The 23,726-nt window shown below is 34.5% G+C and overlaps 2 protein-coding genes across 2 annotated transcripts; one reads left to right on the top strand and one right to left on the bottom strand.

The window, feature by feature from the left end:
* Window positions 1–852: 852 nt before the first annotated feature.
* On the top strand, window positions 853–9,322 carry PSRP3/1 (Ribosomal protein PSRP-3/Ycf65). Its single transcript, XM_028229116.2, has 2 exons — window positions 853–1,336; window positions 8,915–9,322. The coding sequence occupies exons 1-2, from the start codon at window positions 1,073–1,075 to the stop codon at window positions 9,194–9,196; spliced, it is 546 nt and encodes a 181-aa protein (XP_028084917.2). The 5' UTR covers window positions 853–1,072; the 3' UTR covers window positions 9,197–9,322.
* A 548-nt stretch (window positions 9,323–9,870) lies between these two features.
* Window positions 9,871–12,390, bottom strand: LOC114286026 (uncharacterized). The gene is made up of 5 exons (XM_028229115.2): window positions 11,942–12,390; window positions 11,721–11,824; window positions 11,164–11,335; window positions 10,952–11,074; window positions 9,871–10,834 (listed from the first exon to the last, which is right to left on the bottom strand). Exons 1-5 carry the CDS (start codon window positions 12,125–12,127, stop codon window positions 10,145–10,147), a joined length of 1,275 nt encoding a protein of 424 aa, XP_028084916.2. The 5' UTR covers window positions 12,128–12,390; the 3' UTR covers window positions 9,871–10,144.
* Between the last annotated feature and the right edge of the window lie 11,336 nt (window positions 12,391–23,726).

Here is a 23,726-nt window from a genome sequence, read left to right as displayed (position 1 = left end):
TTTGGCAAGTGGCTGTTTTAGCCTAAAAGTCAAAAAATTATTAAAAAAATTAAAAAGCCAACAACTTATACAAAAAAGTCAAAAATTCTATTTTTCTCTACTTTTTGCACATCTTTTCGTAAAAAGTCAAAAAATCATCTCAAAAATACTAATTTTTTTCACCTCATATTTTAGCCAAAAAGTCAAAAAATTACTAAAATAGTCTATTCCCAAACGAGGCCTACTTTGTGGAATAATGGGATGGAATTTGTTTCTTTTGTATGAGTTGAAATTTTTTTTAAGAAAATTAGTAACTTTTTAAGCAAAATTTTGAGCTGGTTTGATTCCAGAACCCGCCTCACTCCGCCCATTATAAAATATTAATTTTATATTATTTAGTTACATTATTAACTAAATAATAATAATAAAGAAAGATAAGAAAAGTATATATATGCTTCTTTTTATAGATTAAGCATAAACTTTGTTAAATGACTCAAATTCATTTTGCTATTAGGTTTTGTTAATGATTTAAATTTAAATAATTATTAAAAAGGTCAAATATCCTTCCAAGATAATTATATTTTAAAAAAAAGTCCATATATTGAGTGGCATCCCTTACAATAGCCATCTTTTTATATTTTTTAAGTCACATCATTTATTTATTTATTTTTTATATATTTTTTTATAAAAAAAATGCACTTTTTAGACCTTTTTAAACAAAATTTTCGATTTATAATTTTTATTTTTATTTTTTATTTTTTTTCGGATCGAGCTTAGAATAGCTCGACTAGACCCAATAAACCAATGGGATCAAATCAGTTTGGATGCAGGCTAACCATTGTATTGGGCAGCCCAAGTGTGACCAATAGGCCCATCCTAATCTTTCCTGTTCAATGTGCATACAAGTTGCAACTGATCTTCAGAGGGATTTTGTTCCCACAAAAAAGAAAAAATCTTCAGGGGGATTGCTCTCTTATCCACAACTCACCCATGGACTGTCTCCAACTCTAGAAATTCTCTCTCTCTCTCTCTCTCTCTCTCTCTCTCTCATACACACACAAGTGTGTTTTGTTTGTCTAGACTAGAATACAAGATGGCATCCATGTCAATTCAATATGGTATTATTAGAGGAACTTTCACATACCCCTCAATTCCTGTGAAGCACAAGGCCTTTTCTTTGGATTCAGCCAACAACATTCTTGACCTGAGATTCAGAAGCAGGGGACCTGAGATTAGAAGGATTCAAAAACTCTCTGTTTCATCTGCCACAGAAGCTGTAGAAGCTGAAATTGATACATCCACAGAGAATCCCTCCTCTGCAACCCCACAGGACTCTGTTCCTACCCAACAAACTGAGGTCCAAATCTCTCCCTATGTATCCACACACACACACATACATATAGTAATGGGTGCAAAATTTTATATTTAAATTTTGGTAAATTACACTCACCTCCCTTATTTAGAGATAATACAGCTAGTCCTACATTTTTTTACATAATTATACTGAATTGTGTTTTAGTAAGGGTAAAATTACCAAAATTAATGGAGATAGTGGGTGAACATGGAAGTAAATAAAGGCAGATATGCATTTTAGTAAAAAATAGATTATAACATTTTTTTTTTTTTTCATTCATATAACTAATGAATAAAAAATGATTTATTTGTTATGTGAGTTAAAATTGTTAGAATAATTCGTCTTGAATTCTTTAGTTGGTAGTTTTCGGGTCTTCAAAACTTTGTGATTATCTTGTCTATGTAAAACAGAAATTTAGTGTTTCAAGTTGCGTTACTTAGTCGCTTTTCTAAAAACAATATTTGCACCTATCAAAAGGTATGTAGGGGGTTACAGTAAATTCGCCATCAGGATACAATGAAGCCTAATCTAAAGATTAAGTCTACCGGCGTCTGCACTGACGACAATAGATCAGAATACTCTTGATATAATCAAGAAAACCAAGACACTGATAATCAAATCTTCAGAATTTGATTACCAGTGAGAAAAGCAAAAACTTGCTTAAGAAACTTTTGATCAAAAATTCTAAATCAAAAGAGGTAGAGAGAGAGAGAGAGAGAGAGAGAGAGAGAGAGAGAATTGTAGGAATACTTTCTGGATTGATTGAAATTGCTGATTTTGCAACCTATTTATAGGCCTTGATGTATTTGATCAAATGGACATGTCCCTTGATCGCATCCAATGAGATCTGACCGTTGGATCGACAATCTATGGTGCAGATCATTCTCACCCCAAATAGATACCTTGCCTAATCATACCTGATCACGATCGGGTGCCATCTCATCTGTACGATCGAACGCATCTCCAATCAACGGCTATGATCAAACTGCTCCAGATCAGACACGCAACCGTTCGATCGGTTGATTGACTCATTGCCAACAAACGCCACATCACTGCCACGCGGAGCTAACTGTATTCCACATCACCCATGGCATCTTGGATCCATGTCATCGCTCCAACCTGTTCGATGCAAATAGGAAAGTGCCCTCATGGCGCCTTGCGCCATTGCATGCGTGCTAAGTGCAAAGTGCACCATCAAACGCCACAGAACCCGCTGCCCATGCCACGCGTGCGGTGTGAGTGCGGTGTGAGTGCATGTACACTAGCATCCATCACACAATTCCATATTCAAAGGAATATTCCATGTAGCACTTTATTAAGTACTCTATGTTTTGCTCTCTTTCCAATGTGGAACAAAGTCCCCAAGCTTATTTCAAGCTTTCCAAAGAAAAACAAGGAAGGTTTTGAAAACACCCAAAAACTAAACTATAAATTTTGAAAATTCCCTAACATTCTCCTAGCATTTTCAAAATACAAGATGTAGACTCTTGGTTCACTTGGCAGCCTTATGCATAAATGAAGATATTGTACGATTTGAACCATTCGCTTAGTGAAGACATCTCAAAGTTAGTCAAGATGGTATAGTAGACTTGTCTTTGAACTAACGATCTTACATGACCAACCGGACATGTCTCACATACAGTATCGGTTATCTCAAGTATTCAAACAAATCGATAGGTGGATTGGCCTTGTGTCTATCCTGTTTCATGAGCGCTCTAGAGTCAAGCCCGTAAACTCATAGGAAGCGGCACCACCTCCTACACTTACATAGGTAAGCTTACTGAGAGTACCTTTTTAATTTACCGTACCCTAATAACCCAGTTGTAAACTTATTAAGAGTTTGCTAACTCATCCTCTTCTTTTCACATTACAAGTACCAAGACCTTCAACCTTGGGATGAAAATGAAATAAAACTAAGTGCTTGCAATCACGACATATGGTGTACTTAGGCTCATTGAACTCAAGACTTGATGTTTCTTCAAGCGTTGAGTCGAGTTTTCACTGGGAGTGATTATGTTAAGTGGGCTTAAGACTCATCCCCTTTGATGTTTTCCACACCAAATCCATTACAAGTCCCTTTGTTAAGGGGTTAGCCAAGTTTTCACTTGACTTTACGTAACTAAATTGTAATCACACCTTTTGTGATTAACTACCTGACACAACTATGTCTCAGTCCTATATGCTTGGACTTTCCATTATACATGACTGTAGGCCCATGATAGAGTTTCTTCACTATCACAATGCAAAGATATTGTTGGCATAGGTTTTGGCCATATCTTAGTCTCTAACAAGAGATTCCTTAGCCACTCTGCCTTTTTGCTATAAGAAGCCAATGCTACAAACTCTTACGCCATGGTTGAGTCTGTTATGCATGTTTGCTTCTTAGAACCTCAAGAGATAGCTCATCCTCCAAGAGTAAAATTCCAACCACTCGTGGACAAGTGATCTTCACGGTCAGTTATCCAACTAGCATTCGTGAATCCTTCCAGCACTACTGGATAGCCATTATAGACTATTCCATAGTCTATAGTTTTTCTCAAGTACCCAAGTATACGGTTAACAGCATGCCAATGCGCACTATTGGGATTACTAGTGTATCTACTAAGTTTTTCCATTAAAAATACAATATCAGGTCTAGTGTCAGTCTTGACCTACATCAGGCTACCTATTACTCTTGAGTATTCTAGCTAATCAACAACTCTTTCAGTATTAGGATACAATTTCAAATTTGAATCAAAAGGTGTAGACATGGGTGTACAATTATATTGATTAAATTTCTTAAGAATTTTCTCAATATAGTGCGATTGGGTAAGAATCAAATTATTGTCCTCTTGTTTGATCTTAATACCCAGAATTATATCAGCCAAGCTCATATCTTTCATACTAAAGCTAGACAACAAAAAAATTTTAGTACTTTCAATGACATCATTATCAGTACCAAAAATAAGCATGTCATCTACATATAGACATATGATTACAATTCTATTGCCAGTAAACTTACTGTACACACACTTATCAAATTCATGTATCCTAAAATCATTTGACACTATTACGTTGTCAAATTTTTCATGTCACTGTTTTGGAGCTTGTCTTAGTCCATATAGTGACTTCACGAGTTTACACACTTTGCTCTTAACCCTGTACAACAAATCTTTCCAGTTGTTGCATGTAGATTTCCTCGTCTAACTCTCCATTTAGAAAAGCGGTCTTAACAACTATTTGATGGATTTCAAGCTTGTAGATTGAGGCTAAGGTAATCAACACTCGAATGGTGGCGATTCTGGCCACCGGAGCATATGTATCGAAATAATCGATACCCTTCTTTTGAGTACAACCCTTAGCAACTAATCTTACTTTGAACTTGTCACTTGTGCCATCAACTTTCATTTTCCTTTTGAAAATCCATTTACAACCAATTGGTTTGGATCTAGGTGGCAAATCAGCAAGTATCCAGGTATTGTTACCCAAGATAGAATCCATCGTATCGTTTATTGTTTCTTTCCAGAAAGTAACATCTTGAGACTTTATAGCCTCCTCAAAGGTTGATGGATCTGAATTCATATTCAAAGAAATCATTGTTTGCTTACAATAAGCTTTCCTAGTTCCTTTTATAAGGTAAACAATGAAATCAGGGCCAAATGATTTCTTAGTCCTAGCCCTCTTACTCCTCCTTAGCTCAACAAGCTCACTAGGTTCATTAGGCTCAATGGATTCATGTCGTTCACTTTCCTTTGTGGACATCAAAGGAGTTTTTCATTTCCTTGATTAGAATCCAACCGTGGAATGGTTGTGAAATGATTCTCATAAAATACCGTATCACGTGATTCAATAATAGTATTTGTTTCCACTGAACCATTAGGTTCTACTACCAGAAACCTATATGCTTTGCTATGTATAGCATAGCCAAGGAAAATGCATTCAATTCATTTTTCACCTAATTTCTTCCTTTTAGGTTTAGGCAATCTAAGTATTGCTCTACAACCCCACATTTTCAAGTAACCTAGATTAGGTTTCTTGTTTTTCCAAAGTTCATAAGGAGTAACATTTCTTCCCTTAAGAGGGATTCTATTGAGTATGTGACAGGCAGTGAACAAGGCTTCATCCTAAAAATTAAAACTTAAACTGGAGTAAGAAAGCATAGCATTAATCATTTATGTTAACGTCCTACACTTTCTTTCAACTATTCCATTTTGTTGTGGTATGTAAGATGTAGACTTCTCATGAATAATACCAACATTTTCACAATATTCTGAAAAATGGTATTCACTGCATCTATCAGATCGAAGTTTTTTATTTTGACATTACACTGATTTTCTACGTTTGTCTTAAAAATCTTGAATTTATCAAGCACGTCTTCTTTTGAATACAAATGATAGATATGATAGTACTTAGAAAAATCATCGATGAATGTTACAAAATATTTCATTCCACCTCTAGTGGGGTTACTATGCATGTCACATACATCACTATGCAGAAGTTCAAGTAGAGATGTGATTTTATTTACTTTAAGAAATGGAATGCTAGTAATTTTAGATTGCACATAAAATTTGCATTTTTCAAACATATCAATATCATACTTAGGAATTAAACCTAAATTAACCATATCATGCATTGTCCTAATATTAACATGACCTAAACAAGCATGCCATAAAGAAAGAGAATCAACAACATAAATAGAAATGGATGTATTATTGATAACGTTAAGTTTGAACATTCTTTGATACATGTAGCCCTTCTCAATAAAAATCTCACCCTTAGACAGGACAAATTTGTCCGACACAAATACTAATTTGAAACCATGCGTATTAAGTAAGCTTCCAGATATAAGGTTTTTCCTGACATCAGGTACACGATAAACATCATTAAGACTTAAGATTTTTCTAGATATAAACTCTGGATCCACTGTCCCTTTGCCTTTGATAGCAGCAGTTGAAGAGTTGCCCATGTAGAGAACTGTTCCATCACTCACTTGTTTATAAGTAGTGAAACGGCTCTTGTTGTTGCAGACGTGCCTTGTTGCTCCCAAGTCAATCCACTAGTCACCAGCATCTTCAAGCATGTTCACCTCGGATACAATAGTCAGGAACTTGTTCTTGGCATTTGATGCTTCTGGCTTCTTCTTGTATGACCAGCATTCATTTCTAAAGTGCCAGCAAGCTCCTTTCGGCTTCTTAGCATCTTTCTCAGGTTAGGGGTCAAGCTTATGCTTCCTTTTGTTGAACCTCTTGCCATCATTCACCATGTGAATCTTGGAAGTCTGAGCCAAATGGTTATCTTTATTTTTAAGAAGTCTTGACTCTTCCTCAACTTGGAGGTGTTGAGCCAATTTCTCTAAAGTTAGATCTTCCTTTTTGTGTTTCAGAGTTTTCTTAAAATCTTTCCAAGAAGATGATAGCTTCTCTATTATAGATGAAACTACAATAGATTCATCCATGTTCATATTCTTTTTTTGAAACTGATTTAGAGTATGTTGGATCTCATGGAATTGTTCCATAATGCGCTTTATATCAATCATAGTAAAATGCATAAAATTCCTAACAAGAAATTTCTTACTAGTGGCATCCTCAGTGAGGTACTTTGACTGTAATATGTCTCAGAGTTGCTTTGCCATTTCCAGATGTTGATACACATCGAACAGAGAGTTTGACAGTGCATTCATAATGTGTCCTCGGCAAATGTAGGCGTCATTCTCCCATTTGATTTTGGTACAGGTTTGCTCCATTGTCTCGTCTTCTTGCTTTGCCGGATAGGAGGTAGTCAGTACATAGACCACTTTGAGAGTGGTGAGTAAAAAATGTATCTTCTTTTGCCAGCGTTGGAAATTTTCTCCATCAAATCGATCAAGTTTCATGAAACCTTGAGTCATTTTCTGAATAGACATCGCTATATGCAAATATTGTCTTTAGATTGTTAGAACAATTTGTCTTGAATTCTTCAGTTGGTGGTCTTCAGGTCTTCAAAACTTGGCGATGATCTTGTTTATGTAGAACAAAAATTTGGTGCTTCAAGTCGCGTTACTTAGTCGTTTTCCTAAAGGCAATATTTGCACCCATCAAAAGGTGTGCAGGGGGTTACAACAAATTTTCCTCCAAGATTTAATGAAGTTTGATCTAAAAATCAAGTCTACCAGCGTCTGCACTGATAACAGTAGATCAAAATATTCTTGATATAATCAAGAAGCCAAGAGACTGATAATCAAGTCTGCAAAATTTGATTACTAGTAAGAAACTCAAAAACTTGCTTAAGAAACTCTTGATCAAAAACTCTAAATCAAGAGGGGGGAAGAGAGAGAGAGAGAGAGAATTACAGGAATGCTTTTGGATGGATTGGAATGGCTGATTTTGCAGCCTATTTATAGGCCTTGATGCATCTGATCAAATGGACATGTCTCTTGATTGCATCCGATGAGATCTGACCGTTGGATCGACGATCTATGGTGTAGATCATTCTCACACCGAATAGATACCTTGACTGATCATACCTGATCACGATTGGGTGTCATCTCATCCATACGATCACATGCATCTCCAATCAACGACTGTGATCAAACTGCTCGATCAGTTGATTGACTTATCGCCAACAGACGCCACATCACTGCTATGCAGAGCTGACTGTATTCTACGTCATCCATGCCACGTTGGATCCATGTCATCGCTCCAACCTGTTTGATACAAATAGGAAAGCGCCCTCATGGCGCCTTGATGCGTCCGTGCAAAGTGCGCCATCAAATGCCACACAACACATTATCCACGCCACACGCTCGTGTGCGGATACGGTGTGAGTTCATGCACCCTAGTATCCATTCCACAATTTCATATTCAAATGAATATTCCATGTAGCACTTTATTAGGTGCTCCATGTTTTGCTCTCTTTTCAATGTGGGACAAAGTCTACAAGCTTATTTCAAGCTTTCCAAAGGAAAATAAGAAAGGTTTTGAAAACACCCAAAAACTAAACTATGAATTTGAAAATTATTTTGAAAATTCCCCAACATAAATCTCAAAATTGATTAATGTAATTATGTCAAAAGTATGGAATTAATTATATATATATTTTTTTAAATCTCAAAGAAGATGAGTATAATTTACCCTTTAAATGTTTATGATGGTATAATGATTAAGAAAAATGGTAAATTGCACCGATTTCTCTTAAGATTTGAACAAAATACAGTAAGTTCTATAATTTTAGTATAATTACACTAATCTCCCTTTAGCAAGACTGAATAGATCAGAATTAATGCAGATAGTATCAAACACAATGATGAATAAGGAAAAGTATCCTAAAAAAGAGATGATAATATCATTTTTTCCATCCATATAACTAATGAATTATTGCTGAAAAAAGAACTAATGTAATTATGTCAAAATTGTAGAATTTATTGTATTTTTCCAAAGTTCAACAGGGGCAATTGCCCCTACTTGCCCCAATGTAAATCCATCCGTCATGTGCACTCATTGAAATGGGCTGTCTCTGCTCTTTATTTCTCCAATTTTTGTTCACTCTGTCAGTCTGTCTCCATACCAACATGGGATTTTTTTAGTTTGAGTTTTACTTCAATTTAATGAATCATTCATTTTGCAGAAACCTGAGGTGGTGGTGAAAACAATAGAGAAACCGCAGCTGGTGTTGAAGTTCATATGGATGGAGAAGAACATCGGTCTTGGCCTCGATCAAGTCATACCAGGCCATGGCACCATCCCATTAAGTCCATACTTCTTTTGGCCAAGGAAAGATGCATGGGAAGAAATCAAAACCACTCTAGAGGGTAAGCCATGGATTTCCCAAAAGAAAATGATCATACTCCTTAATCAAGCCACTGATATCATCAATCTCTGGCAACAGAGTGGTGGCAACTTGTCCTAAACACACATACTTACATAATGTACTTTGCCATGTTCTTGATCCAAATTTGCAAAATCCGAGTTTGTAGGATTGTAAAGTGTTGCATTTTAACTGTTTGTGTTTCTTTAATCCACCATGATTGCAACATTCAATTGTCTTATCTGATATGCTTCTGGGTGTTGCAAAATTTGAGTTTGATAATTGTGAATTGCTGCATAATAGTTGCCTATGTTTGTATTTCCTCTATTATTTTCATTTATATCAACTTATTGAATATGTTTCAGAAGACCACCATTTAGAGTTGTTTCTTGCCCTACACTTGTATCTGGTGCATAATATAAAAATTAGTGTCATCCAAACAATGCGTAGACACAGTTCAGAACAATCAAGCATAAGACCCCTTGAAATTTGGGATTTAGTTTTTCGAACAAAGGATAACATAGACACCATTTCTTTTCTTCTTTTTTTTTTCTTTCCCCATAATTTTTGATCGGAATATGCATGCATTGATATGAACGTTCTTTACTTAATACTGATATAATCTGAATATTAGGCTAATGATGACCGTGAAAGCTCTTAAAATATTTGATTCTGTAAGTATATGATTTTTGCTTTTTAGGTCTGATTTGTTTTCATATACATTACATTACATGACAGTATCCTCTCACATATTAGAAGGTTACAAAACTGACACCTTAAGAACAAATACAATAATTGAGATATATTGAAAACTTACAAACCACTCACATCCAAAACCATTACACTAGTTCACAGTTTTGCAAATAAGATTATCCCAAAAAAAGAAAAAAATGATCCAACCATTCCAATGTGTAGACAAAGTCTATGCTATTACTGCAACCCAACCCAATCCAAATTTTCTAATATGCTTTTTCATGCCCTTGTGCTCGTCTGGTTCTCTGCATTTAAATGTCGTGCCATTTGTTTCTGGATCTGTCAGCATAATGTTCTTCAAGATCTCCAGGCTCTGAATATGGCTTTCAGACCAGTAAAAGGGGTCTTCTTTCGAGGTTGGTTGAGCTTTGTACCATCTCTTTCAGATAGATTTTCATTGACAATTCGATTAGAATTTTTGGAAACCAAACCTTCATTCGTAAGATCAGTAGTCTTCATATCCGAACCCAAGTCATGGCCAGTCTCATCATCACTCTCATCAAAATTCGTTCCCTTCTCCATTGGCCTTGTCTCACTAGGTACATTCACAGGCAAATCCGAGTCTAAACCCGTCTTTGCCATTTTACTCTCTTCAAATTCTTCAGCTCTTTTTTCGTCATGAATTTCCACGTCTTCAGATTCATCAGAATAGTATTTATGAACCATCTCAAATCCCATTCCAACATTCTGATCCTCAATTCCTCTGGAATTGTTGTCCTCAGTAGTTTGAGGTTTGGATTTTATTGTACCATGATGATGACTGTTCTGATCATCAGAGCCAGGGTAATCAGACTTGGAGAGTTCCACTGCTGCCTTAGCTGCTGCTGCAGCATAAGCTGCTGATTTAAAAGCTGCTTCTGCTGCATCTGCTACATCCTTGTATTTTCTCGGCGTTTTCATGGAATCAGAATAACTCTCCATGTTTTCTATCTCATGCAAACTATGCTTTTTATCTCCACCTGAATTCTGTTGTGTCTTGAATATTTCCTGCAATTTTCACATGGTGAGCAACTTGTCATGAAGATGTGTCTATATTTTGAACAAAGCAATGGTATTAATATTCATACAATTCCTGATTCTAATACATATTGATTGAATGAATACCTCCGAGGTTATTGAAGCTTCCTCCTCGATATGCAAAACAATGTTGTTATCGGAAGCAATTTCCTTGAGCATTTTCAATCTGTTTTCCAAGCTTGGCTGTCTGGTTGATAGCTTTTGTATCATCTTCACATGAATTACAAAACATGTGAAATTTAACATCCTTTGAATTCTTCATAATCCAAATTGAAATATCGGGTTGTTGAATAAAATACCTTTGGATTCACTCCACAATTGTTTCGCAATTCAATGGCACGAGCTGCGAACTCCTTCCCAAATCGAGATGTGAAAATAGCACGCATCTCTTGAAGCTCTGGAAACTCCCCACATCTTGTAGATGCATAGAGCAAGCCTGCCACTGCCTCCTTCAGCTCCTCAGGACATTCTCTACATAATCAACAACATTTCAACAAATACAGAAAACAATGAAAAACAAAAGAAAAGCAATTGAATTTTGTTTAACAAATCAAAGAATGTTTTTTTGGTAGTGTGGATTACCGGTCACTAACCACTTGAATTTGGAATAAGAATATGTATATATATATATATATATATATATATTTGTATTTTATGACCTGTTGTCTTAATTTCTATGTTTATGTAGTTGAGAGTGATGGTTTTTGGGAAAACCACATAAATGTCGTGTCTTTGTATGTGCGTATGATATACAATTCTTATGCATTCTTCTATAATTCGTATCTCATTGACCTTGGTTAGGTGTTTCGGATTGAATAGAAACTAAATGAAAGAAGGTACAGGAAGAAACTACTACCTTTCTTGTTCAATAAGGTTGGTCCTCTCAGCCAACAAATTACAATAGCCTTCAATCATAACAAATACATCCATCATATTCTGCTCCTTGATCACTTGCTCAACCTGTCCCCAAAAAAAAAAAAAAAAACCCACTATGAACAAATTAAAAATAAATAAAATAAATAAAACACCAAGCAAAACCATAGGAGTGGTCAATGAATTTAAGAGTTTGAAAAGTACCCGAAGAAGAGCTCGGTCATGGTTGCCGAGGTTGAGGAGCTGAACAATGTCGTAGCGGGCAAGAGAGCAGCGGGCCTGGCGCTGGTTCTTGAGGACGGCGAGGCGAGAAATGGAGAAGCTGACTAGGGGATTGAACTTGGCGGTCTTGAAGTCTCTCCCAAACAGAGCATCAAGCTTCTTTCCCATGCCTCCGCTGCTTTGTTCTCTGTTTTCTTTTCTTTTTTTAATTTGCTTTGTTTGATCAGAGTAGTGTGACTCAGTAAGAGCTTTTTATCAAATATAAGAGCACAACAACAAGAGAGACTTGGCTCGTTTACACCTTTATGTGAAGACTTCGCGTGTGTAATAGAGAGAGACTTTTTCTTTCTTATGAGCGAAGAAAGAAGAAAGAAGAAGCAGGTGGGAAGCAGAGCTGGAAAACGCGGTTGGTCCATCAAGATTAATATTACAAATCAATTTTAAGTTTTAGAATAATGTTATATGGACTTATTGCTATATCAATTAGTGTATTAACAGATAATATTATATAATTTTAAAAGTTTTTAGTATTTGTAATTTGTGGGGTAGGGGCAGTAATAACGTCATAACATTAATTGGTATACTAATTGGTATGTACCATATGTACCTTATAACTAAAAAAAAAAAAATGACATAATTTTATACCTTCTGAGTTTTAATTAAAAAAATATCATAACCAAATACAACAAGAGGATAACTAAATATTTATGAGTCGTAATTAAAATAATATCATAACTAAAGAAGTAAATGGTATAATTAAGGGTGCAATGGTGCACTCTTTGAGGGTATGCATGTTAAAATTTTCCTAATTAAAATTATAAAAGTTTCCATACATATGTAATAATTTTTTAAGCTTTACACTGACAAGTAATTTTTTCAATTATTTACACTTGTCACCATGGTAATTATTTAGGACAGTAATGATATAAAACAAAAAATTTATATAAAATTTCTATAAATGATGATGTAGCTGATTGTAAACCATTGATTTTAAAATATAAAACACAAAGATAATATTTATGTATCAAAATAATATTGTCACATTCTTATAATTTTTTTTTTGAATAGCATTTTTCTAATTTAGGATTAGAGAGAACTTGAGGGCCGATAAACTTATCGAAGGTTCAATTCTGATAATTTAAAATATTCATTTTATATAATTTTTTATTAATTAAGAATATCACACATACATTACCCCATGTTCCAGAATAATTTTCCCTACTTACACTTTTTTTTTAGGAAAAATTACAAATTAGGTGCAGCTTTTAAAACAAATTATATATTTATGAAAAAACTTATAATTTTAATAATTAAAATTTGTAAAGAAAAAAAAAATTCAACCATCCACTAAGGGTCCGTTTGGGAAGAACTAAAGTGGGCTTTTTTGGCTATTTTAGCCACAAAAGACAAAATAGGCTATTTAAGCTACAAAAAACAAAGCATCACATCCAACCCATAATCATTACACTCTTCTCTCACAAAAAAAGTTTAAAAAGCCAAAAAGTCAAAAAGTCCTTCCCAAACTAAGCTTTTTAGCCCAGGCTAAAATAGTCAAAAAAACCAAAAAGCCAACCCACTTCCCAAACGGAGGCTAAGTGGTTATTTCCCCCAATTATTTATTTATTTTTAAAAAGACTCTGCATGCACTATATCACCAACTGTTTTTATCTTTTCTTTTTACATAAATTACATTGAATTCTCTTAAAATTTGAATAAAATACAGTAAGTCATATATAGTTTTATTACATCAAAAAATTTTAATCATATGAATGAAAAATAGATATTGTCTATCTCTTTTAGACTAAAAATATATATTTTATCTTGTTTATCTCTGTATTTTCACATAATATGTATTAATTTTAATTCTTTTAACTTTAATAAAAAGATCAGTATAATTATGTCAAAATTATAGAATTTTTTATTATTGTTTTTAGAGTTTAGTATTTAGTGTATTTTTTTTTCAATTTCATAAGACATTAGTACAATTTAGGGAAAATTATTTATAAGTCCTATTAGGGAGACTTATGCTACATATGGTCTTACTAAAAAATTTATGTTCCCATAAGTCCTGTAGGAAGTTTGTTGGCACATTTACCCTCAATATTAGTTGTTAATATCATAAATAATAGTAAAACCATATATAGGAAATTGAATGTTACCATAGATCATATCTATATAAACGTAACGTAACGTGACACCTACATGAACGTAACGTGACACCTATGATTTATGGTAACATGTAATTTCCTATATATAGGAAATTGCATGTTACCATAGATTATATCTACATAAACGTAATATAACGTGACACCTATATAAACGTAATATGACACCTATGATCTATGGCAACATTCCATTTCCTATATAGGAAATTGAATGTTGTCATAGATCATATTTACATAAACGTAACATGACACCTATGATCTATGACAACATTTAATTTCCTACACCAACATAAACCAGCAACATTTTCACATTCAATTTAAAAAAATAAAAACTCATTAAGTTTGCGAAACGTAACGTGACACGTTACGTTACGTTTATATAGGTGTCACGTTACGTTACGTTTATGTAGGATCTTGTGGAATACATTCCTATCTAAATAAGACTTGAGACTCTATAAGAAATTACACAGGACTTAACCTACCATAAGTGTCTGAAAAGGGACTTATAAATAAGTCTCCCTATAATTTACCCCTTCTTTTCTTTAGTTGGTAATAATTTATGACCAAAATGGGTTATCTTACAAAAGCCTTGAATATTGTAAAAGGGATGATATATATTGTAGAGTATATAAATTAGCACTATCAGTTTAAATTTAAATTTTTAGGACAATTGGTAAATCAATGGAAGTATTCCCTCTGTTTTGTGTATTTTGTTTTCATTTTTAGAAGTTTCATTTATGTTTTGTTTTTTCTTTCAAATTCAAAAATTTCAATCATCACATTTCAATATTACCTTTTTCTTTTTTTTTTCTTTTTTTTAAATACAACCATAATTTTGAAAAGAAGAGGAAAAGTTTTTTTGTAAATTTTTTTTTATTACAGTCACATTTTCCCTCTCTACACTCACGTTCTTTCAACATCGACTTAAAATGTTAAAAAAATTATTTTATAGTTTCAAATGTTTTTCATCTTTAACCTCATACATTTTTCAATCCACTCCCCCTCTCTCTCTCTTCTATTCCATCTAACGTCAGATTAGGGTTTTGAATTGGGTGATTATAGTGATGGCTTAGGGTTTTGATGAGAGTGGGTCGATGGGTGGGGCTTAGAGAAAATTTTGTTTTTGAATTTTAAGGTTTAGTTCTTAATGATAATATTTGATGTAATTAAAATTTTAATGTTAAAAATGGGGTATGTTCATTATACTTGTGCTTTATAATATAGGATTTATGTCTCTGTTTATTTGCATGAACAAGCAAAAAAAAAAAAAAATTTGAATTTGGAAAAATGTATCTAGGGGTGAGCAGCGGATATACCGATCCGCCAAAACCGACCGAACCGAACCGATCCGCCGCATTTTGGACGGATGCGTGATGATGAGCGGACGGTTGCGGATTGATTTTCTCAAATCCGCCAATTTGGCGGACGGATGGCGGATTTGAGATTTTTTGGCCGCAACCGAACCGCCAAACCGCCAAATCGCGAGCACCCCCAGTAATTTATAAGACTTTGTATTTTCAATTTGTTTAAATATTATGTTTGTATTTTCAATTGAAAAAGAGTTTAAATATTCTGTTGAAAAAATTTTTTCAATTAGAATATATTTTTTGAATTGAAAAAAATAAATGTATTATTCATATATATTTTTTAGTTTTTAAATGTAACTCTAAAAATAATAAATAGAAAATATGATATATGCTGGTTGGTTTTTGTTTTCAAAAACATATGTAGATGTAACAATACAGAGACATTCAATCTCTACTACTGCTCTGTTCATCGTTTTGATGGTTTGAATTGTTATTATATTTTAAGAATCACAGATTGTAATACTTTATGAGGATGAATCATGCTGTGATTGTAATATATGGATGAGGCATGCAGTGATCGTGATATTCTAAAGTTTCAAACTTTTTTTCTTTGGATAAGGCATACAGTGATTGTAATACTTTTTTAAGTCATTGACTGTACTACTTTCTTTTTCTTTTTTTTTCTTTTTTTTTGTTTGAGGAAGTGCACAAGTTGAATTATGTTGAAAATTTATATAATTTTAAACCGCCAAACCGATTCGCATCCATCCGCCAAACCGCCAATCCGCTCAATCCACATCCGCCGGATTGGCGGACGGATGCGGATTGATTTTCTTCAATCCGCCAATCTGGCGGACGGATGGCGGATTGGAGGTTCCGTGGCCGCAACCGACCCGTGCCCACCCCTAAATGTATCACTTTTGGTCTTATTTTTAAAATGAATAAAAATTGAGAATTCTTGGGAGAGTTCTAATGATGGATCCTGCCATATGATGTAATGTTTTAGCCTGTGTTTTTATTTTTTTATTAATATTTTTATTTTTTTACAACTTTGATTAGAGCTCTACGATTAAAATTCTATATCACTGTTAGTTTTAAAATATTACTTGTTATTAAACATTTCTCAAATTATTCACTAATGCTGTGTTTGGTTGGAGTTTTTGAGGTGGGATTTGGAAAAGGAATGAGAAATGTAATCCTATTTATGTTTGGTTATAATAAAAAATATATGGGAAAAGAAAGAGAGTGAGAAATAAATAAAGAAATAGGATACCTTTTAGGACATCAATTCTATTTTATAACCAACACAACCAAACATAGTTGGGATTTGGAATTCTATTAATTCTTTCTCCTTTTCCTTTCATTTCCATTTCCCTTTCCATTTCCCTTCCCAAATCCCCCAACCAAACACAGCGTAAAGATCACTCTCAGAACATGAAATTGGCACCAACCAAATCGACAAGTGACAATAGATTAACTTTAATTAGCGTGCCACCATAGTCTCGCCGCCCTTTTTAATTCATTAACTAAAAAAAGCTTCACATTCATTTTTCATTAAATGATCCATCTCTCATTTTGCAATGCCTTAAGAGTAAGCGTGTAACAAAAAGGTACAGATTGTCTCCGGTCCAGATTTGAGATAGTTCGGTTTAGTTCATCTCATTAAACTCATTTTTAAATCTCTTTTCGATAAACAGAATCGTTCACATTTTAAGATTTATTGAGTACATTATTTCTGTAAAAAGTCACTTTAATCGGATAACGGATACTATATATTTGGATCACTTTTGTCTTGAAAAAAATGGATGGTCAGAAAATTAACAATTCATAAAAAGTAATTTGAATACATAGTATCCATTATCCAATTAACGTGATTTTTTATAAGGATAATGTACTTAACAAATCTTAAAATGTGAACGGTTCAGATTATCGAAAAAAAGCCCAAAAATAGGCCCAATGGGCCGGACTGGACCCTCCAATCTAGATGTCGTACTGGAGGCAAGCACCAGCCTAAGAGAAATCCATAGAACCAAACTGACCAATCGAAATTGATCAAAATTTTTATTTTCGGTTTATTTTTCATTACATATAGCCTATTCAAGTTTTGAAAATTTTTATACCGAACTGACCGAAATTTTGTTTAAATACTTTTAAATTATAATTTCTTCAGTATTATATGATAAGTAACTAATATAATACACTTTTGTGATAAAAATTAGGGAAATAAATATTTATAGAGCAACTTTCATAACTTTTCTTCATTTATTTTCAATGTGAAATTCTACTGGCTTTTATAAAACCTTTTAAAACCTCATGCAAATCCCTCTTGTATATCAAACCAATAAAACCGATAAAATTGAACCATAACATATGATCTGTATTGGTTTCTCAACCATGAAAATCGAAATGATCGGTTTGGTACTAAACTTACTCTCTACACCAATTGAATCGAACCGTACCGTTTACATCCCTATCAGAGCAACAATGCTCTTTATATTATATTTCTTATGCATTTTATCCAATTAAATTACAATTTTAGAGTTTCAACAAAATAAGAACACCTTAGGTATTACATCTCATCTCCAGAGGATTGGCTACAATTAAAGAGTTAAGAAATGTTGGGCAAAAACATTCTTTTGTTTTAAGTGCTTACATGATTAAATGTAAAATGTATTGTTGGAGGACACACTAACTAAAATGATTATAAAACGTTTCTCTTTTTTTTTCTTTTTTTTTTTTTTTTGATCAGCAAAGAAAAGAAACTTTATTGATAAAACAGAAAACTATTACATCAATAAAAGATAGAGGAGGATGAGTGCAAAAAGTATCATAGTGAACCTAATCAATCCTAACTAGGGCGGCACCAATAAGGTCGTCCAATCATATACTAGCACACCATCGCGAGTTGGTGAGAAACCAACCACAAACACCAAAATAACCACACCCAAAAAACTAACCAAACCTGAAACAGACCAAACACCCCATAACTATCAAACAACAATAAACTAATGAAATGAACAGACCAAAACCCAGAGTAATTACTCCTTTATCAGTAGCCCAATTTCACCAAAAAACAAACCAAAACATACCAAAATTACTCCTTTTATCAGTAGCCCACCGCAGCAGGAACCCAGAAGCAAGAGCAGACTTTTCACCATCAATTCAGCACAACAAATTAGATTAACATAGTAAGACAGACATCACAACATTTCAGCAGTCCACACCACAACAGTTCAGGTCCATATTGCCCAAACAGATCAACATCAGCCAACTGAAGTGAACTCCCAATAGCAACATCAAACAAGCATCAGCTAACCCAGAATCAACCCCAAAACAGCAACAAGGCACATTCTATCCAATGGGCTAGCCACACCAAAACAATGAAGGCAGATTACAAACACAGCATAACCCGACCACAGATCACAAACACAGACCAATACAACACAGCATAATACAACAGCAGCATGATACACAACATTCAGACTCCTACAGCAGCATTATACATCAGCAGCATACCTGTCACCTTTATGTAATCCTGGCACTTAAGATCAACCTCTAGCTTAGCATCTTCCTAACATTCTTCAAATTCGACACCAGCTCTTGCACTGAGTAGAAACAGTCTTTTGAAGCAGCCTTAAACCATAAAATAACTCTTAACTTTATCAATTCCAACAGCTCCAACATCAAAGGTTGTTTCCCATTAAAAACACACTCATTCCTCATCCTCTAAACAGACCAGAGAGTGGCCAACGGGATAACCTTCCATATTATGCCTTCAACCTTTATCCAAGTGAACCTTCTCTGCCAATCAAGTAGACCTTCAACATTCTGAGGAGAAACCCACTGCATCCCCCACCACTTCAGCAGACTAGACCATAGTTGCCAAACAACAGGACACAATAACATAACATGGTTCAAAGATTCTAATTCCCCATTACAAAAAACACAATCAGAGCTAGTGTTGGGATTCAGCAGCCCCAACCTATGAAGATATGCTTTTGATTTAATTCTACCTTTCCAGACAAGCCAGCAAAAGAATTTCATCTTTAGAGGCGAGACATTCTTCCAAATGAACTCAGTAACAGCTAACGTCTGCCCTGATGTAAGTTTGTTATATGCAGCAGCAGTGCTTATCTTCCCAGATGATGAATCCTTCCTAACCAACGCATCAGCTTTCTCTGAAAAACATGGGGACTGCTATTTAACTTATCTATAAGTCGTTCAACTTCAAGTTCCTCCCAAGCCCTCACCCAGATGATGAATCCTTCCAAACCAACGCATCAGCTTTCTCTGAAAAACATGGGGACCGCTATTTAACTTATCTATAAGTCGTTCAACTTCAAGTTCCTCCCAAGCCCTCAGTCTTCTCCTAAACTTCAAGTCCCATCTTAATGTATTCCTTTTCCTTTCAACTATATAAAACAGAGAGACATCTTTCTCCAATGACAACTCAAATAGCCCTGGATACTCCTCCTTGAAACAATTTGCACCAATCCAAGTATCTTCCTAGAATCTAATTCGCATACCATTCCCCACTTGAACTTCACAATTTTCCACAAAGAAACTGTACAACTGAGTGTTGCTGACAGCAGTATTTAAAATATCACCCCAAAGTTTTGACTTGTGACCACCTTCCTCAGTAAATGGTGCCCATCTTCCACCTGCACTGTCGTATTTGCTAATTAATATTGACTTCCACAATGACCTATCTTCACACCCATACCTCACCACCATTTAGCTAACAAACACTCATTAACCATCCTTAACTTCCTAATACCGAAACCCCCAGTGACTTTGCTCTTTGTAATCTCCTCTCATTTTACCAAATGCAACTTCTTTTGTACCTCTGAACAACCCCACAAGAATCTGGCCTGGATCCTATCAAGTATTCTTGTTACATTCTCTGGCATTTTAAATACTGAAAGATAATAGATAGGTAAGGATGACAGCACTGCTTTGACAAGAGTTAATCTGCCACCAAAGGATAGAAGCTTCCTTTTCCAAGAAGCTAATTTTTCCTTGAATTTGTTAATTACAAGCAACCAAGTACTTCTCCTCCTTGGACTTGCACCCAGTGGTACCCCCAGATACATAAAAGGTAGCTTTTGACACATGCAGGTCAATTGTTTTGCAAAAAGTTCCCCAACATCTTCACTGACCCCAACCCCACACACATGACTTTTATGATAGCTAATCTTCAACCCCGAGATTACTTCAAAGCACCTCAAGATCCTTTTTATAGTTTGAATCTCCTGACCATCTGCCTCACAAAAAACTATTGTATCATCTGCAAATTGAAGGTGACTGACAGTGATTTCCCTATGGCCAATTACAGCTCCTTTTATAAAACCCAAGGTTCTAGCTCTTTGGAAAAGCATGTTCAGACCCTCAGCCACAATGTTGAAGAGAAAAGGCAACAATGGATCCCCTTGCCTAAGGCCTTTTTTTGGATTAAACTCTGCCGTAGGGGAACCATTAACAAGCATAGAAACCCTAGCTGAGAATAAGCACTCTTGCATTCATCTAATCCACTTATCTTGGAACCCAAACTTGGACATTAAATCCAAAAGGCAATCTCAATTAACAATGTCATTAGCCTTTTCGAAATCCAGTTTAAGAATTATCTCCCTCTTCTTTCTTTTCTTCCACCAATCGATTATCTCATTTGAGATCAACATCCCATAAAAAATGTTCCTTCCACCTATGAAAGCGGATTGAGCTTCACCTATAATTCTAGGTAAAACTTTCCTAAGTCGATTAGCAAGACTTTAAATAGTATCTTATAAAGAGACCCAATGAGACTGATTGACCTATAATCTGCTAGTCGACCAGGGTTCTCCTTCTTGGGAATTAATGATACAAACAAACTATTAACTTCTTTAGCCAAGCATCCATTAGAATGAAACTCCTTAAAGAAATTAAAGATATCTCCCTTAAACACATCCCAACATTGTTGAAAACACAACATATTGAATCCATCGGGCCCCGGGGCTTTGTTGCTATCACAATCTCTCACTGCTCTCCAAATTTCATCTTCAGAGAAAGGAGCTACCAATCCAGAAACATGTTCATCATCTCCGATAAACTTGAAATCCCCAAGTAATTTGGGTCTAGATTTCCAATCTTCGGCGAATCTTTGTTGAAAATAGTGGAGCACCTCAGCCTTAACTCGTTGAGGTTCTTCAAGCAACTCACCATTCACTTCAATTGAGTTCAGCAAATTCTTATTCTGACGACTTGTGGCCACCACATGAAAGAATCTAGTATTTTTATCACCCTTTATAGTCCAATTTAGCCGAGATTTTGTAACCATAGCCACTCCTCTCTTTTACTAAGTGACTAGACCTCCTATGATGTGTTCGCAATCAATTCTTTGAGTTGAGCTTGTTAGTTTTTGTTTTTAAATTTTCAGTTTTGTGTTTTTTTTTTTTTGAGGGGGGGTAGGGGAATTTTAAAGACACTTGTCACCTTGATATCATTTTTATTTGTGTGCAAAATAAATTTTGAAAATAATATCTTTTAGTGTTTTTTTAAAAAATGGGTTGTTTTTATAAATAAATAAAAAAAATCAAAAACAGTTTATTAAACAAGTTTTAAACTTTTTAGAAAATAAATAATAAAAATAAAATCGATATTAAATGGACCATTATTTGAGATTAGCAAACAATTTACACTAAGACCCCATCAACTATTAATGAGTATCACTTTACTTCTCTCATCTATAAACTCTATATAAGAAAAATATTAGAGGCCTTAAATTTTCTACTAAATAAATGACCAAATGTCTCACATGGGTATAAGATTCACAAAATTGCGGACTCCATACTCATGTGAGACATTTAGTCTTTTGTTTGATAAAAAATTTAGTATCACTAGCATTATCCCTCAGATATATTAATCTCTTGACTATAAAAGTTGTACAAATACATCGCTTTGAAAGATAGTATGAAGAGAGTAAAAATGTAAAAATGATACATTTTTACTAGCAGAGGGGCCAAAATATCTGAGCTCACTAATAGTGGAGGTGATCTTGGTATAATTAACGGAAAAAAAAATGCCATTAATAAAAAAATATGAAGAGAAAGAGGGAGAGAGTTTTCTCTATGGAAAACGCGTTATCTGAGGCATAGTATTGAAATTAATGAGACTAATTCAGAGATGTGGCATTGATTTTTTTTTTCCCCACCGTTGTTCAACTCATACAAATGAACCTTTGAAATTATTAGTATTTATTTATGACCCTTTTGTCTAATCTAAAGCCCCACACAAAACCCAATTAATCTTCTGTGGCCTCTGTTTGGCAAGATGGTTTTCAAGTTTTTTTGGCTATTTTAGCCACAAAAAACAAAATAGGCTATTTTAGCCATAACAAACAAAACATCACATCCAACCCATAATCATTACATTCTTCTCTCACAAAAAAAGCCAAAAAAGCCAAAAAGCCAAAAAATCCTTCCCAAACCAAACTTTTTAGTCCAGGCTAAAATAGCCAAAAAAGTCAAAAAGCCAAAAAGCCAACCCACTTCCCAAACGGAGGCTCAATGGGGTGTACAAAAATGAAGTGTGATTATGACATTTGTTTGAACACATAAAAATAAAATAAAATAATTTGGAAAAAATAAGCGTACTCTTGCATGCCACGCCTGTATATGTATTTTTTTTTTTTTCCCGCTAGATTAGATCTGGTGGCATATACCAAAAAAGTGTTTAAAAAATTTGTGAAGTTTCCATTGAAATGGTCCACAATTTACTACCAACACTATCTTTTTTTTTAGGTCTCTTTTGGGAACAGGTTAATTTAGTAATTTTTTAATTATTTGGTTAAAATATAAGTTAAAAAAAATTAATATGTTTGGGATGACTTTTTGATTTTTTACGAAAAGATATGCAAAAAGTAGAGAGAAAAGAGAATCTTTGACTTTTTGGTATGGGTTGTTGGCTTTTTGGCTAATTTTAATAATTTTTTGACTTTTTGACTAAAAATGAAGGTTCCCACACGATGCCTTAGATAGTGGTGGGAAAATTTCAAATAAATAAATTAATTAATTAAGAGAATAAAGCTTCGTCGCTCGAATTTTCTCCCCCTAATCCCCCGAATGCCCAAAACGATCGTTTTGGGCATTCTGTTTTTTTTTTTTTTTTTTTTTCTTTTTCTTCTTCTTCTTTAACGAGTCTGAGACAGAGGGAGAGGGAGAGGGAGACAAGAGAGGGGAGCAGCAGCTCCGACCGTCGTCGTCACAACAGTAGCTCCAATTGCCGATCGTCAGCTCGTTGCAGCAACAGCTCGTCGCCCGT

The sequence above is a fragment of the Camellia sinensis genome, chromosome 10 (genome assembly GCF_055761805.1).
Source record: "Camellia sinensis isolate YWXY chromosome 10, ASM5576180v1, whole genome shotgun sequence".
Classification (NCBI taxonomy): domain Eukaryota; kingdom Viridiplantae; phylum Streptophyta; class Magnoliopsida; order Ericales; family Theaceae; genus Camellia; species Camellia sinensis.
This window is presented reverse-complemented; position numbering and strand designations above follow the sequence as displayed.